This window comes from Thermothelomyces heterothallicus (genome assembly GCF_042370625.1).
Source record: "Thermothelomyces heterothallicus CBS 202.75 unplaced genomic scaffold P884_scaffold_10, whole genome shotgun sequence".
Classification (NCBI taxonomy): Eukaryota; Fungi; Ascomycota; class Sordariomycetes; order Sordariales; family Chaetomiaceae; genus Thermothelomyces; species Thermothelomyces heterothallicus.
The window spans coordinates 898,946-915,884 of record NW_027192571.1 but is presented as its reverse complement, the minus strand read 5'-3'; the positions used below and the strand labels follow the sequence as shown (position 1 = coordinate 915,884).

Here is a 16,939-nt window from a genome sequence, read left to right as displayed (position 1 = left end):
CTATTTAAAACGGCCTAAGAGGGCTTTTAGGTCGAAAGCCTCGGAGGGAGGGCATTATATCACGGAAATATATATATAGATGCCGCCTAGGCTACCGGCACGGATAGGCTTATCAAGCCGAAAGGATAGAAGGAACCAATTATAACGTAGGAAGCACTACAAGCCTTACCGTATACTAGCTTATAATCACCAAGATCAATGTAAAGTCACTAATTACGATAAGCAGCTTACCGGGATCACTGACCAAGGACTGATCAGGGTGATCCGGGAAGGTTATATATATATATAGATAGTTACTCGTTTCGATAGACTCTAAGAGTTCACTAGTAATAGTAACTCATAATCATAGTACTCCTAATAGCATCGTACTACTATGAAGAGACAACTTTGTTATTATGAACCCTTTGGCTTCACCGAATCCCTTAGACGACCTGTACACTTGTCCCGTGTCACTCACCTTCGTCTGAACCCTTTTAGAAGAAGTCTAAGTTAGGTTCGTCATATAAGGCTCTGGTTTACCGTCTAGGAATGGTCTTTTCTATAGGTATAGGTAGCGGTCAAGAGTAGCTGCTAGAACGATAGATTAAGACTACTCGATATATTATATATAGTTTCTAAGAGAGTAGTATCGCTAGGGAGGATCTAAATACTATTTAATATAGAGGTCTATTAAGGACTAAACTTAAACTATAACTCTCTACTAGTTATCATTATACTCGTTAAATATATATATTAAGTGTACCTAATGAAACATCTTTTATACAAAGAAACTAAGTACCTATTTGTCCTTCGCGATATCCTTTAAATATAAGTAACTTTCGTTAAACTTATAGGTAATAGTTATAATATCTAGGATAAAGCGTTCTTATAATCGTTTTACAATAGATTAAAGACCTTGGTTATATAGTTATCTATATATAGCACCGTTTAATTCGTTAGTCTACTAGATAATTACTAGGCTGCTAAGAAGAGTTTAGAAGTAGGATAGAATCTATATCTTAACGCTTCTATAGGGGTCACTTTCTAGGAAGGTTTTAATATAGTTAACGAAGTAGTAGACGTCGGTAAATACTAAGTTCTTTCTATCGTTAATAATACCTAGGGAACGTAGGTTAGGAAAAGAAGGATCAAACTAGCTAATATCGTCCCTTTTTATCTTAAAGTCTAAGTAGCTCTATATACTTATAGTAATATTATATATTGATTTATATACTCGATGTCTATTACTATCATTACTATTATTACTATAGGGCGGAATGTCTTGATGGTACCAATTATCAGGGGCACGGTAACGGTTAGGAGGATCGTTATAGTCATTAGAGGAATTAGGATCGCTACTACTACTAACCGCGAAGTATAGAGTTTTATATAAGGACTATAGTATACGTTCTAGCTAGCTAAGATTAAACCTATAGCTAATATTAGCGCCTTTAGATAGTATAGGAAAAGCTCTACTATTATAGTGTATATTTTATATAAGGTTACTAACTTCTTATACTTCTTCTATAATAGTGTTAAGTCTAGCTAGGTTAAGGGAAGATCGTTAATAACTAAGTAGTTATATATCCTCCTCTTCTTCGTATCTATATATTATATTAACTATTTCCTTTATCTAGGTTATTACTCTATTAAGAACGTCCTTATATTACATTATATATATTTCTAATTCCTTAATACGTTTAGCTAATGGTACTATCGTTATTAAAACTTCCTTTTCTAGGTAGAGGGCAAGTCGATCTTTGACTTCTACTATATAGGTTATAATTCTATAGTCTATCCTAATAAGACCCTTTTCTATATTCTTATTAAATATCTTTGTAAATTTACTAAGAAATCCTTTAATAGTTTTAGTAATATAGTCGGTTTAGGCCTCTAACTAGGCAAATCGAAAATCTATCTTACTATTTAGCTAAATAAGTGTCTCTTTATTAGCACTAAACTTGTCAGGTTTAGCTTATTCTATCTTATATTCGTTAGCAAATTCTATTACTAATTCTACCTCTTATATAGGAGCTTCCTTTTCTTAAGGTAGTTAACTACTAAGGTTAGGCTCTAATACCTATAAACTTATTAGAGGAGGTATTCTATAGTATCTTTAGAGTACGCTTACTATGTAATTAGAGAGTTCCTTATATAATAGTTATTTGGTAGGGGAATTTAAAAGATATAGACAACTAGGAGGATCATCTATAGGAAAAGATCTAGGTATTAATATAAGGTTCGTTTATTAGGAGTAAACAAAGATAGAATTAAGGGGTAGAAGATAGGGTTAAAAGGAAGAAGAATATCTTAGTTACTAAGTTACTAAGATAGAAGAAGATAGGTAAATAGATAATAACTACTCTAATTACTAAGTTGCCAGGAATAGGGAGATTTTATAGTAATTATAATAGAATTACTTAGTTTAATTACTAAGTTACCGAAACTAAGCTTAACTATCACAATATTAGTACTAAGCTAATCATTAGAGTAATACGAGTCTAGTACTAATGGTTATTAGATGGTTGGTCATAGTGCTCGCTACCATTTGATAGAGGTCTGGTTATAGTATTCAAAATAGTTCAAAAGATCGATGTCCTCTATTAACGTTTGCTAGCCCTGTGGCTCTATATAAGAAGAGGATGGGTATAAAGAACCTACCGTTTATAGACTCTATAGGGCAGTTATCTTATCTAACCTTATATGATGGACACGTCTGTTGACATGTACTGTATCATTACTGTATTGTATAGTACGGAGTCTATACCCCTTATGCGCTGTGCTCGGTGCTGTGGAGACACTGTAGGAAACACCTATTCAGGTCACTATCTTTAAAAACGTGGGAACAAAAGAAGTTGATGATTTGCTGGCGCTTTGCAATAAATGAATGGATTTTTTTTTCACGTTGTCTCTCTTCTCATTTTCGTTGGACGATTGAATGCGGCCTACTGGTGGTTCTGGGTAGTAATTAGCCCCCATTAGGTTATTAAACGTTCTGGAACGCAAATCCGCTCGCTGACTAAGACAGCTCGCATTGAAATCCCAATAAGAGGCACAGCGCTGACAACGTCATTCTGCGCCCAACTAGCACGTTTTTGGTTGGTAGCAAGGCAATCAAAACTTCAACTGAGCTTTTCGCAGCTCTCCAAATCCCGGATCCTTATCTCTCTGCATCCCACTGACTATCAATCAGTTCGGCACAACATACCTTGGGCCTGCTGGCGGGGGAAGTAACCTGCAGGAGTCTGGGACAGATGCTTCCGGGGGGCGGCGGCCACTTTCATTCATTCCATTTTGTCATGAATGCAACCGAGTTTCCGACTCGTTATCGATTTTCTCCAACGCGGCGCGCGCCTTTTCGTGCCCAAGATGATGTCGGCCGCTCCTCGCTCATTTTCAGAAGCCGTCTCGCCGGCCGCGCAGCTTCGGACTCACTGACCTCACCTCCCAGGATCATTAATTAACGAGCGCCGACCAACCTGGGAACCTCACGCATCCGTCTTCCTCAACTCCTGCTCATAGCCAACTCCCCGGCGAACACCGAGATCAAGACTCCTGTGATATCTTCTGTGCCTAATTCAGACACGTTGCTTCTGGCGCTCGGCCCGCTGCCGGGGTCGAAGACCTAGCTCAAAAAATGAATCATCTCTCTTTTCTTGCCGCCCTGGGCGGCTTTTCGGTAATGACGGCAGCCTTCGGGACCATCAACGCGCCCGCCGTCCTCGGGCAGCACAATGAGCACGAGATGATCACACGCTTGGCGTTTCAGTGCCCCGGCGATCAGAAATCTGACGGCATCTGCTTCGAGCCCCGCTCGCTCGACCAGCTTGCCGGCTACCACGTCAACGTTATGGGCATTGCCCTCACCGGCTCGGGCACCAACGGCGCCGTCGGCGCCCCAGACACCTTCGACCCCTTTCCGGAGGGACCGGAGGCCCATTGTGACGATGCCGACTACCTGGACATACCAGGATACCCCCAGAGCCGGGCCGAGGCCAGCGCCAAGTTGCAGGCCTGTGTTGACCACCTCCGCCATCGCTTCCGCCAGGCCGTGGGCGCGGCGGATCGCTTGTTGGACGACCGGCACAGGATCCGCCGGGAAATGGTGCAGTTGTCCCTGCCCTACGGCGATTGCACCTTCGCGTTCCCGGAGTGGCAGCACGACGATTATGGACGAGCCAAGTGCAGCACCCTCGAGGGCTTTGGGCGGGCGCTGCACGGCATCCAAGACTTCTACGCTCACAGCAACTGGGCCGACAGCGCCGATCCGACACAGCCCATCAGCATCTCGAATCCGCCGGGGCTGGGCATGACGGGCACAGCCCCTTTCCTGGACCTCCGAGCCGACGGCGCCATACCAGAAGACCAGATTCCTCTGAATCTTACAACCGGGTGTTTCAACCTGCCCGACATCACGTTCGGCTCTGGAGCGTGCAAGGGACGCGTCACCCACCACGCGCTCAGCAAGGATCGAGGCATCATCAACCTCGACGGCACGTTTGGCGCGACCGAGGCGGATCCCCGGTCCGAAGCCGCGTCGAGCAACTTCCAGCGCGCGGTACAGGCCGCTGTTCAACACTCGCGCGAACTGTGGGCCGACCTACGAGACGAGATACGACGCCAATACGGCAACGTCACCGGCGATCTCATGATTTGCTCCCTGATCCGCGACGACCCGGTCAAGGACTGCCGCAACCGCACCATGGTGGTGGCCGTGGACAACTCGTTGACGAGCGAATCCAACGGCGGTATCCTGCTGGAAGAGTCTGTTGCACAAGAGATCACCTCGAGGCTGAACACAGAGGGCTTGGACAGCGTCGCCGTCGTCGACAGCCAAGAGCCAGCTGTTCTCCGCTACCCGATGGGCCCGCCAGCCTATGTGAGTTTCAGCCTTCCACGGCCATCCGGCGACCTGTGTGTCGCCAGCGGGCTCGAATTGGGAATCGCCGAGACCATCGGCGCCCAGCCGGAAACGTACGCCGACCGAGGAGCCATCATCCTCCTGGCCACCACTGCGGAAAGCCCGGAGTGTAGCGACTGCACGATGACGCAACTCCGCCGTGCCGCAGAAGAAGGCATACGCGTCCACTATGCATGTATCGACATGCACGGGAGCGCGGCGGCCGCCGGTGCTATTAATACTCCAAAGCGCGCGGGGTGGGTGCGATGTTCGCCCGGCGATTCTTTGGTGGGCCCTGTGCTCAAGACGGGCGGAATCGCCGTCTTCATCGGTCCTGCTGCTCGAGTGCCTGCCCACTTTGCCAATCTGGTCATGGACCGCGGCCTCACAGCGACGGACGAGGACGAGAATACCCCGGAGAGCACCCGCGTCTACCCCGGCATAACCCTAGCCGACTTTCTAAATCCGGACCAGCCGGCCAAGTCTTTTACGTACCCAGTCTCGACCGGCGAGAGCCTCAACCTCACCGTGAGCAGCGTCTCCCGGGACGGCCGAGGGGCGGAAGCCTGTTTCGGCGTGACCCTGTGGTACAAATACCCGGACACCGAGATCTCGACGCACACGAGATGCGGCGACTCCTCCCCCCTGTTGCTGCGCTACCACGCGAACGAGTCGTTCGACTTGGTCCTCGAGGCCGAGTACGGAGACACGGCGCCCAGGAACGAGCTGCTCCACCGGGAGGAGATCTTGTTCCTCCTCTCGGTCGACACCACCATGCCCGACAAGAACGAGACCACCGTCGGACGGACCACGAGCATCTTGAGCGCTCCCGGTCGCAACGGCTCCTCTCCTACGAGCGAGACGGTCGAAGTCCCGTCGGGCACCGCCACGGTCGACGACTCCACCTCAACGTGGACCGAGTCCCGCAAGGCGGCGACGGACGACGCGTCGTTTTCGTGTCGTCGCCCGCCGTTTGGGCGCTATTTTTATTCTCCCATGTGCAGCGTCCCCGCGATCCCCTTCATGTCGATGGAGGGCAACTTGTCTGCGGGGGTTGAAGGGAGTACGCGGCAGGATGATATTGGAAATAATTGTATTAATTAAATAGAGACATAGAATATGCATGATGACGTTAGACTGCTATCTAGAGTAATTCCAAAGATAATTACCACTCGAGCCATAATTTTTTATATGTCCTTGATTAATTGATTTTTGAAACTTTGCTCTCGTTGACGTTGCCTTAAAGACTGATAGGCTCCAAACTTTGCGTTCAGGATAGCCGGAGTTCTCAGACGTCTGCGAATCTGAGCGAGGCGGTTCGAACAACCCCGCTATTCTCTCCCCGAGCAGTTGCTGTTACGAAAACCTCAACATCCGCATCTAAATGCCGCTGTTTCCGAACGGCATCCCGTTGGGGCTGTGTCAAACACCCCTTTTCAGCTCCATGGTGGGGAACTTCAACGACGACGAGGCGAGGAAGGCCTGGAACAATATCTGAAACAGGCTGGCGAGCGCTCGGGGAATAACACGGAGGACACCACTCGACTCAGGCTGATGATGCTTTGTAAGGTAGCTAGGTGCTCTGATGCTAGGTACTTCCATTCTTTCAGCACTAAACGTGGAATTGACTTTGGGGTAGGAATGTTACGTCTAATAATCAGTTCCATATCAATTAATTAATTTGCGAAGAACCACGAGTAGAAATAGTCATGAGGAGATCCCCACGGAACCTCTATTCGGCAATAATTACCTTTGTTACCCAGTGTGACCACAACAACAAAAAACAGGTCTATAATTATAATAATCGTGTTTCTATATAAGTGCCAATTCACGTAGTGTGGCCTCCGTCCCGCGATGTAATAAACGGACCATGACGGTATCTCAGGAGCGAACCGGACTCAGGCATGAGAATAATAATGCACTAAGCAATTTTGAGTCTCTATAGCGATTGGCTGCATCATCACACCAGTTAATTAGACAAGAGGCTACTTTGGACGCCCTCTCCACAGCAGGAACCCAAGAACTTTCCGAGCCGCGCATTAAATCCCCGGGCGTTTCTCGATGCCGGCAGATCCCGCCCACGCGAATTTGGTTGTATCAGAAAATCCGATCTTCAAAACAAAGCAGATCGCAGAACGGGAAGCTGGCTGTTTAGTGCAGCAGGGGCTCCTGCTTCGGAAGAACGAGGCCCTGCGCTCATTTTCAGCTGTTCATTGGTCCTCTCACAAAAGCCTTGACTTGAAACTAGAGGCAGCCAAAGCCTCAAGCTCTACTAGCATTAAGCTCCGCCGACCAGGGGACTCAGAAGAGGGGGGGGGCCTCACACACAGAATCCATTACCTGGCGGTGCCAAGAAACCGTAGGGTTACATTTGATTGAGTGTGCGGAAACACTCACAGATGTCCTGGCAGGTGGCGCAGATCAAGGACGAGATGCGATTCGACTCCTGTTTCTCCGTCGACGGAGTTTAGCGCTCACCGGGCTGTGTCGTTTTGTCTCAGGCCGTGATGCTGCGTTTGGTGTTTTGTTGCTGCCCGCGTCCTGAACGGCCGCAGCAAATTCGTCTAAGCTTGCGATGGTGATGATGATGGAGGAGCTGGGTGGGAAAGAAAGAAAGGACAAGAGCGAGCGAGTACATAAAGACCCATGGTTGCGGCCTCGGTCGACTCGAGACCGCATCTCAACAGGCCAGCTTCCTCGAGACTCGGCGACTCCCTTTGCACTTTGCTTCGTTTCCACCTCGTGCTTTGATTTACCTTTTCGCCCTATGAATTAGATTAGCCCTGGAGGCAATCTTGTTATCTATTATCCAATCCTCTTCATTCAGTATTACATATCCTGAATTCGATCTCGAGAGCAGCAGATTCACCCGTTCCGCCATGCATCCCGCCAGCCTCCTTCTCGTCTCCCTCTTCGCCACGGGCTCCTCCGCCCACGGCGTGGTGACGCTCATCAAGGGCGCCAACGGCGTCGACATGCCCGGACTGTCCGGTAATTAATTACGTTTTTTCTCCCTCTCCGTCCCCCCAACACCAACCAACAAAGAAGACAAATAATAATTAAATAATAACGTCAACATCAAAGTCGTCGACGGCACCCCCCGCGACTGCTCGACCAACCGGTGCGGCTCGCAGGCCGACACGTCCATCATCCGCGACCGCGAGATCAGCTCGGGCCGGGTCGGCCCGCTGGGGCGCACGCAGGGCAGCGGCCCCGTCAACGCGAGCACCATGATCGCCGCCTTCATGGGCACGGGCGCCGCCCCGCCCAACATCACCGACCCGGAGGCGGCCTCGGTCGGCGTCGAGGACGACCTCGGGCAGCTCAATGACGATGGCGGCAGCGGCGGCGGCAGGGGGTTCCGCAACGCCGCCCGCCAGCTCCTCAAGGGCCTCCTCGGCGGCGGCGGCGGTGGTGGTGCCTCCGGCGGCCGCAACGCGGGACAGGCTCCCGCCGCCAAGACGGAGGGCAACGTCGCCGCCTTGGCCGGGCAGGGCGCCACCTCGGGCCTGCCGACCTGCTCCGACGACGGCATCATCACGATGGTGTTTCATCAGGTGGGTTTGCTCTCTTTTTTTCTTTTTTTTTTTTGCCTTGTTTCTTTCCTAATCATCTTTCCTCGGCCTGCCTGCATTCTCTCCGCTGATTTAACGAAACACAACAGATCAACCAGGACGGCGCGGGACCGCTCGAGGCGGCGGTGGACGGGACGTCCGGGGGGACGGACCCGGCGGCGTTCCAGCAGGCGACGGTGACGCAGGACGTGCCCGGGCTCGGGGTCGGGGGCCTGAGCCTGGCCACGAGCCGGGACTTCCCGCTGCAGGTGCAGATGCCGGCGGGCATGACGTGCGACGCCACCGTCGCCGGCGTCGACAACGTCTGCGTCGTCCGGGTCCGCAACAGCGCCCTCGCGGGGCCCTTTGGCGGCAGCGCCGCCTTCACCATGAGCCCGGCCGCCCGGAAGCGCGCCCTCGCCTACCGGATGAAGCAGAAGAGGGCTCGGGAGTTCCGTGCCTGAGAGAGAGCGGGGAAACTATTACTGGATCGTTATTTAGGTCTTTCTTGGCTTCAAGTTGAGAAAGAAATGATGCAGGAGGAGCGGGAATGCAAGGGCAACGAGAATCTTTTTCGACCTTGGCCGGCCGAAGCACGCATCTATTACACCACGTCAAGGTTACGATTTATGTCGTGTATGTACTGTACAGTGCAATGAATATTAGCTTGGGTTTCAAAGACTTTGACGGATCATGGAACTGCCTTATGCAGACAGCATAATTACCGTGTCCATCACCTGCGGGGTTGGTTGCGGGGTTGGTGAAGTAAAAAAAGAAAGAAAAAAAAAGGATGTAAGCAGCTCAATTAGATTTGTGTGACGATAGCACTGTTGCTGATGCCATTGTGTAATTATCCCCGGAGAAATCTACGCTGTGCAAGGGTATCTTAGACACGTACGTCGTGCCGCATTCATGTGTCACACATCCCAGGTCATATCATACGCTCTTGAATATCGTGGTCCACCACTTCGACCCTGCCGCCCGGCCCGGAGCCGAGCCTTGCCTCTTGGCCTCGTCCAGATCCCTCCGCCTCCCGGATTGCAGGTCAACCTCGTGGGCCTTCCACCAGCGCGTCCGGAAGACCAGCTTGTACACGACAAAGATGAGGCCGAAGAGCGGCAGCAGGATGTAGGCGTCGACGAACAAGCCGCCGTCGAAGGGCGCGAACGTCGACCAGCCCTGGACGAGGGCCAAGAAGACGTTGGCGGCCAGGCCGAAGTAGGCGTTGTAGGGATACCACAACGACCGGAACGGCAGCTCGCCCGGCGCGTGGCCCTGGGCCTTCCAGGCGGAGCGGAAGCGGATGTGGGTGAAGCTGATGGCTCCCCAGACGAGGAAGGTCGACACGCCGCTGAGGTTGACGATGTAGCCGTAGGCCTTGCTGGCGCCGGTGCTGACGTTCATCATGCTGAGGGCGCCGCACAGGTTGGTGAAGACGATGGCGGGGATGGGCACGCCTCGCCTGTCGGTCCAGCCGAGGATCCTGGGGGCCTTGCCGTCCTGGGCCATGTACAGGAGGGTGCGGCTGCCGATGTAGATGGAGCTGTTGACGGCGCTGAGGCAGGTGATGAAGATGAAGGCGTTGATGAGGTGGACTCCGCCCTCCCAGCCCGCCTTCTGGATCGCCACCGTCATGGGGCTCTTGAGCGCCCGGCTCGTCCCGCCCACCAGATCCGGGGCGTCAGCGGGGCAGGTCAGGCCAAAGAAGAAGGCGCTGCCCATGTAGACGACGGCGATGCGGATGAAGACTTGGCGGATGGCCAGGGGCACGGCGTGACCGGGATTCCTGGTCTCGGTCGCCGCGACGGCGACGGACTCGACGCCGGCGTAGAAGGTGCTGCAGAAGACGAAGACCGAGGCAACGCCCCTGAAGCCATCGGTGAAGGCGCCGGGTTCGTGCCAGTACCGAAACCCGACGGCGTCAGCCCCTTTGACACCGCCCGAGGCGTAGCTGCGTGCTGTCAGTAATCGATCTATCCAAATGTCTATTAAATATGTATGCGCCCCCCCCACAAAAAAAAAAAAAAAAAAAAAAAAAAAAAAAAAAAAAGAAAAGAAAAGGGGGGGGGGGGGGGGGGAAGACGGGGGACCCAACACAATGCTGAAGAGGAAGTAGGCGATCAAACCGATGATCTTGATCAGCGCAAGCCAGAACTCGGCCTCACCAAACGTCTCAACGCCCAGCAGTTGGAAGGCTAGGAAGGCGAACTATTAAATCATATCATCCGTGTAAGTCAGCATACCGAGAGTATTAATTAAGGTACTAATTAGAAGTAATTAGGTACGGTCACCGGACAGACGCCCCGCCGCAGCCAATTAATAATAATAAGCAAAGTCACTCACCCAGAAGATCAGGAAATAACCCCAGATGGGCACCCTGTCGCTCCAAAAGACGAGGACGCTCGAGATGACGTTGTACTCGTTGGCCAGGACACAGAACCAGATGATGTAGTAATTCCAGCCGACGGCGACGCCAAAGGCCTTGTCCACGAAGCGGTCGCTCAGCGCGGCGAAGGCGCCGCCGGTGGGATACAGCGTCGTCAGCTCGCCGAGCGACTGCATGATGGAGAAGGCGACGATGCCGATGACGCCGAAGCCGATCAGCAGGGAGGCGGGCCCGCCGGCCGACAGGGCGCCGCCGGAGCCGATGAGGAGGCCGGGCCCGATGATGCCGGCCAGGGCCATCATGGACAGGTGGCGGGTCTTGAGACCGCGCTTGACGCCGCTGTGCGGGTCGATGATGCGGAAGTCGTCCGAGTCGGAGCCCGTGGCGGCCTCGGTGGCCGTGTCGGCGTCGCCATTCCCGGGGAACGAGACGTCGTCCTCGGCCGTATGTGGCTTGAGTTTGCCCACCATGGCCTTGTTCCCGGTCTGTCTTGATGTATAATTCAAGGGAACGGTGTGAGCGGTAGAGAGGACCGGTCGGGGACGATCAAAGGGAGGGGGAGGGAGGGGGAAGGAGGGGGGGAAGGGGAGGGCGTTGCGTTCGGACGACCACTTCCGGCAGTCAAGAGCGCCGATCAGGGACCAGAAGATGCAGAGACGGGGACGGGAGGAAAGACGAAGAGTGGGAGGCGACCGAGACCTGCAGCATCGATCCGATGGAATAGATGAACGAGTGAATTTGGCCCCGCGGGGGGAGGGGGGCAGCGGGATGCTTAAGGTTTCTCTCGCAATCCTGCTACAACTGCAAGCAAGCATTGCCGAGTTGCTAGCCTGAACCGCATCCCCGTCGGCGACCCGACCCTGAGGGGCGGTTCCGGGGGAGACACGACTGCATTCGGGCAAGCTCGTCGCCAAGCGTGCAGCGTAGCGCGATAGCAGGGGATTTTGCGTGGGGTCGCAGCGCTGGCAAGAACTGGCCGGGCGGTTTACCCTGTAACAGACTCGCGGGGAATATTAGCTGTAAGGCTGTTAGCCAGGAATCTCGGGTCTGTTGCACCAAATCTGCCACGAATCGCGCAATCCTGCTTGGCGTGAGCCTCATTGTGGGGGCGCCACTGCCTGCTGTTCCGCGATTGGCTTGCCGGCAGGGGCAGCCCACGCGAACATCCCACGCATTCCAAGGCAGTCTGAACCCAGCGTTGCCCGGCACGTGGAGGCGCCCCGGCTGGTGACATCACTTTGCTCCGCCAAGATCCAGGGCTTACGCAGGGTTCATCTTGCCACTATTTCAAATAACGAACACAAACTGCACTGGAAACCAAAACCCGAAACGATGATTCATCTACGCAGCAGGCGCCGAGATGCGTAATTAGTGAAAGGTGCATGCCCTACTTCGCACAAAATGCAGCAACTACATTACGGAATACCTTAATACTCCGTAGGCAGCTGCCGGCCCCAGCCACCCTAACTCCGGGCTCCATCGCCCCATCAGCCCGGGCGTGATAACTAATAACTAACAATCTCAGCGCGCTGCTTAATTATTCTTGAGGGAGACGTCTGAACAAGGTTTGGCCCAAAGCTATTATATCATAACAACCGCCGGAGACCCAATTTGCGACGCAATAAAACTCGAGACGACATGTTTTTCTTTTCTTTTTTTTAGTCGAGAGCAGCTAGTTTCCCGTCAATAACAATGTATTACAGAAATTAACCCTTGTATCATTTTACATGTTGCGCTCATCATGAAGCCCTCTTTTGATATTCTCGAAAGGAGAGACAGCCGCACCCGGCAGAGAGGCGGCGGCGGCGGCGGCTCACTCCGAGGGTGCGCGCGTCATCGTCGTGTTCCTCGCCGTCGTCTATGCCCTGTATTGCTACTTCATCTCCAAGCCGCTCCTTGCGCATCTGCTTCCCCAGAACACGGGGTCCGTATGCCGTCGGCACCATCGACATTGAAGGCGCCCGTCTCGCCGCCGCGCACCATCCACGAGGCCCGGTTCAGGGGAACCGACGAGAAGGCGTTCGAGCTCGGGACCGTCCTCTTCACCCTCTACTACCCGGCGTCCCATGCTCCCGTGACGCCCGGCCGCGCAAGGCGCCATCCCTGGGTCCCCGAGCCCCTGTCTCTCCGCGTATAGGGGTACGCAAGAGCCGCCTACGTCAATAACTGGTTCACAGATAAGCTGTTCGCCGCCGTCCTCGACGCCCTCGTCAGGGACATTACCATCCCCGCCGCCGTGGACGCTCCCCTGACCGATCAGGCCATCCCGACTTCTCAGGTCGGAGGAGACGGCGCGAGCGAGGGCGCCATCGTGCACGCGCAAAACCCACACGGCGAGGGCGCGGACCTGGCCCGGTGGGGGACCGGGGCCGGGGCCGGCGCTGGAGGAGGGCGGGGGCGGGAGCGCCGCCGCCGCAGCAGCAGCAGCATCAACACGCGCGCCATGGTGGTGGCGGGCCACAGCTACGGCGCGACGGGGGCGCTGCGGGCGCTGCGGGGTGGCCCTACCGACGCGCGCCCCTTCCGCGGCCTCCTGGCGGGGAAGGCCGAGTTCCCGCACTAATATGACCCGGGCGCGGCCGCGGGCGCGGCGGCCCTGCTAGGTCTGGGCAAGCCCGGCCAGGGAGGAGGGAGGGACAAGGGGTTTGTCGAGGACCTGAGGCAGGGCGGACGGGCCGATTGGAGGCGGTACCGGCAGGTTCACCTCTCGCCCGCGGGGAGCGTGGGCGGAAAGCAGTAATTAAGGTAAGTAGGTTCAAAAAAAGAAAGGAAGAACTACTACCTATATACAGTTTCATATGCACTCTCTCCATTCGCCATGCTCCCTCCATCATCATCATCATCATCATCATCATCATCATCATCATCGTTATCATCACGTCCATATCTGCCCCCGTGTCGCACCTACGACAGGTACGACGTGTCGACCCAGCTTGTGTAGTCGCCGCCCAGCACGGTCTCGATGCGAACGGGGGCGGATAGCTGCTTGGCGAAGGCGGCCCGGGACCCGGACGCGCCGGCGCCGGCGCCCGTGTTGCCGTACTCGCCAAACTCGACCTCGTCCGTCCGCTCGTCTCCCGTGTTCCAGACGCTCCAGCCGGCGGCGTTGACGACCCCGGACAGGCTGGTCTTCTGGAAGACGACGCGGGCGTAGCTGCGCCACGGCCGGCCGAGGTAATATGCGCCGGCGGGGACGGAGTCTCCGCTCCGGGCCGAGACGGCCGAGTTGTGGATGACGTAGTAGGACGGGTTGTCGGCGGAGTCGCGGCCGTTGGCGGTGATGTAGCCCTTGGAGGCGGCCAGGACGCGGATGTCGGCGGCGTCGAACCAGGCGCGGGCGCGCTGGCCGAAGATGAAGTCGGTGGCGCCCTCGACGTAGCTGCGCGCGTACACCTGCGCCCCCTCGTTGGCCAGCACCGTGTCCTGGTAGCCGCGGAACTGGCAGGCGTAGTAGCCCTGCCGGTCCGCCTGCGCGCTCAGCGCCAGCGCCTGCGACCCCTTGCCGCGCGTGTTGACCAGGTTGACGTTGTAGACGCGCAGGTTGGCCGTGTGCGCCCGCAGCGTCGCCGTCGCGTCGTTGTCGGCCGAGTCGTCCTGGCTCCGCGACTGCGTGATGGTCACCTTGTTGGCCGCGAACCTGCTCGTGTCCTCGGTCTCGCCGTACAGCACCAGCGGCGACCGCAGCGCCGGGATGTAGACCTGCTCCTGGTACGTGCCCCCGTAGATGAAGATGCACTGCTCCGACGTCGCCGACCTGCTCAGCGCGTCCACCGCCGACTGGACCGTCTTGTACGTCCCCGAGCTGCCCACCGTCAGGCACCCCTCGGGCGGCGAGGTGCGCGCGGCCCGGCTCTGGAGAGGCGCAGCAGCCGCCGCCGCCGCGAGCGAGACGAAGCCGAGTACCCTCGAGAGCATCGTGCCAGTTGTTGATCGATAGTAATATACCAGGTAAGCCAATAAGTAGTTATAGCTTGGTGATTAACCTTATGCGATGCCAGTGGAAGACTGGAGCAGCAAATGATTCGTTAATTATTAATTATTTCAAATCGAGGTAGCCAGGCTGGCAAGAACCAGGAATATTATCCTTTGACAAAGTAGCGATCATCAGTGATGGATTTATACCTGTGTAAATACCTTAAGCATGAAACTACCTAATTATGGTCTGATCCATTTATAGTCATGATTTGTTCCCATACCTGGACACCTTACGTATAGCTTCATATGAGACCGCTATTAAACGAGTCCAAAGAGCCCCTAACCAATCCGTTCGTGACCACTGCGCCGTGTGGCTCCTCCTGGGGGGGGCTAATTATTGTCCGCGTGGGTGCGGAATCGTAAAACTGCACATCGGGCTTATTTTGTCGATGCGCCATTCAGCCGGGATTCAATATCTTTTCCACCAACTGTTGTCACGCGACGGGGGAAGATCACGGCGCACACTAGAGCCTCATACTAATTGAAAGTTGCCGCACCACGGAATGTTTGTCATGTCCCCGAAACAGAGCGGGCAGGTTATGTGGAGGTTACCGGGCCGTCCGGGCACCGCTGGTTGGTGGATTCATATTTTGTCGGCTCATCAAGGGCTAACGCTTTTGTAGTCTGTACCAAGTAGGTCCGTAAGTTAGGTAGCATCGACTCCTCAGTCGGGCGAGGAGGGTCCGGGGCCGCCGAGAGTCTTGCTTGGGATCACCCAACCCTACCAGGGTACGCAGGCACACCAACGGAATCGTCTCCTGCATCTTCCGTGTCCTCTTCGTCTCCCCCTTTCTTTCTATTATTCCTAATCTCAACATTTAAAGACAAGCCTGCCCTGATACGTCTCTTGATGTGCTGAGCTATCTTTTACACTGCATTCCGGAAATTCTCGGAATGAAAACATCGTGGTCGTGTTCCTGTCCCTCTTAACATGATTTTCAACCACAAGACTTTCATATTGAGCCACGCGTCAGTGGTTTAGTGGTAAAATCCATCGTTGCCATCGATGGGCCCCGCGTTCGATTCGCGGCTGACGCATTTTTTGCTCCTTGAGCTTCTGGGTGGACATATTAGGCAAGAAGATTCCGTACGACCTAGGAAGTCTCCCTAGGAAAGGTAGATGATTAATAAGGTATATACGGATTAGGGTTATCACACATGCCGTCGACCTATGGGGAATGTCGAGCATAGGTTGTCTGACAGGTGACCCAACGGTGGCCTCAGCTGACGATATATGAGTCTGAGCAGCGCTTTAGGAACGTTTATCTCTTTTCTCTTGTTGTCATTCTATACTCTGTTGTTTTGGTGGTGCGGCTCATTGAACAAATATCCGCATTTGTAATTACCTTGTAAGCGATCCGCAGGACGGCAACAGATATTGACTCCTTATATACCAACGTGGCTAATACGCTGCTTCTCTAATAATTGTCAGCATAGGTATTTTCCTTCTTGCCAAGTTATTAAAGTTGGTTCCTAGGTTTCGCAGTACCACACCTCCATAGAAAATGTCCAGGAAACTAGGTAGTTGGAAACGTCTTGCCCAATGCAGGTGTTACAGGATTTGGCTGCCAGTGGGTCAGATCTGACTGGCCCACCAACAGGGATGACGAGCCAGGGTTTGACATGTATTTAGACAGCATCCCCAAGTGCCTCTGGCACTTGGAACAATCAACGCATTTATCACCACTTCTGCAGACCCGTACCAGTTGGTCCAGGGGTGTCGCCCACGGCGCGAATATTTACCGCTGTGGTGTCGTATTATTGCAGCCTATCTGAGCTGTAGCGATTTGCAGCACCACCGAGCTGTAGCAGCAGGGATATAGCTGCCCTGACTAATTAGGGCAAAGCATATAATTATCATAGGGCCGGAAATGCCGGAAATGCCGGAAAACTTTTTGATTTATGCTTCATGCTTTAGGCCAAGAGGTCTCGACGTTGACTTTATTTTCCAAGCACCTGCTCCTGAGTTGTCGTTGGGGTATGTTCTGACTTGAAGCCCACCTCTCTACTTGACGAAGACTTGATAGGACAGACACAATCCAACGCTCTGTGTTCTCTGGAGCGGAGCGAGCAGAAAGCACGTCGTTTACCCTCGGTGCATATCGGTTCAATCAGTCCAGGAGTGCGGTTGCCGAGATTGCCTGC

The 16,939-nt window shown here is 53.8% G+C and overlaps 5 protein-coding genes and 1 non-coding gene across 6 annotated transcripts; 4 read left to right on the top strand and 2 right to left on the bottom strand.

The window, feature by feature from the left end:
- Positions 1-3,167: 3,167 nt before the first annotated feature.
- P884DRAFT_329600 (uncharacterized protein) lies at positions 3,168-6,377 on the top strand (the record flags this gene model as incomplete). Its single annotated transcript, XM_069445640.1, has 2 exons — positions 3,168-5,922; positions 6,320-6,377. The coding sequence occupies exons 1-2, from the start codon at positions 3,617-3,619 to the stop codon at positions 6,375-6,377; spliced, it is 2,364 nt and encodes a 787-aa protein (XP_069297969.1). The 5' UTR covers positions 3,168-3,616.
- Positions 6,378-7,399: 1,022 nt separating this feature from the next.
- On the top strand, positions 7,400-9,122 carry P884DRAFT_292002 (uncharacterized protein). Its single transcript, XM_069444137.1, has 3 exons — positions 7,400-7,870; positions 7,964-8,436; positions 8,544-9,122. The coding sequence occupies exons 1-3, from the start codon at positions 7,759-7,761 to the stop codon at positions 8,895-8,897; spliced, it is 939 nt and encodes a 312-aa protein (XP_069297968.1). The 5' UTR covers positions 7,400-7,758; the 3' UTR covers positions 8,898-9,122.
- Positions 9,123-9,248: 126 nt separating this feature from the next.
- Positions 9,249-11,336, bottom strand: P884DRAFT_223529 (amino acid permease/ SLC12A domain-containing protein). The gene is made up of 3 exons (XM_069439565.1): positions 10,777-11,336; positions 10,529-10,641; positions 9,249-10,384 (listed from the first exon to the last, which is right to left on the bottom strand). Exons 1-3 carry the CDS (start codon positions 11,287-11,289, stop codon positions 9,370-9,372), a joined length of 1,641 nt encoding a protein of 546 aa, XP_069297967.1. The 5' UTR covers positions 11,290-11,336; the 3' UTR covers positions 9,249-9,369.
- A 1,413-nt stretch (positions 11,337-12,749) lies between these two features.
- Positions 12,750-13,382, top strand: P884DRAFT_306873 (uncharacterized protein; the record flags this gene model as incomplete). Its single annotated transcript, XM_069445120.1, has 2 exons — positions 12,750-12,926; positions 12,957-13,382. 2 exons carry the CDS (start codon positions 12,750-12,752, stop codon positions 13,380-13,382), a joined length of 603 nt encoding a protein of 200 aa, XP_069297966.1.
- A 177-nt stretch (positions 13,383-13,559) lies between these two features.
- Positions 13,560-14,927, bottom strand: P884DRAFT_259426 (carbohydrate esterase family 8 protein). The gene has a single exon (XM_069441345.1). It carries the CDS (start codon positions 14,732-14,734, stop codon positions 13,724-13,726), a length of 1,011 nt encoding a protein of 336 aa, XP_069297965.1. The 5' UTR covers positions 14,735-14,927; the 3' UTR covers positions 13,560-13,723.
- An 834-nt stretch (positions 14,928-15,761) lies between these two features.
- P884DRAFT_t80 lies at positions 15,762-15,832 on the top strand. Its single transcript has one exon. It is a non-coding gene; the product is annotated as a tRNA-Gly (tRNA).
- The last annotated feature ends 1,107 nt before the right edge of the window (positions 15,833-16,939 follow it).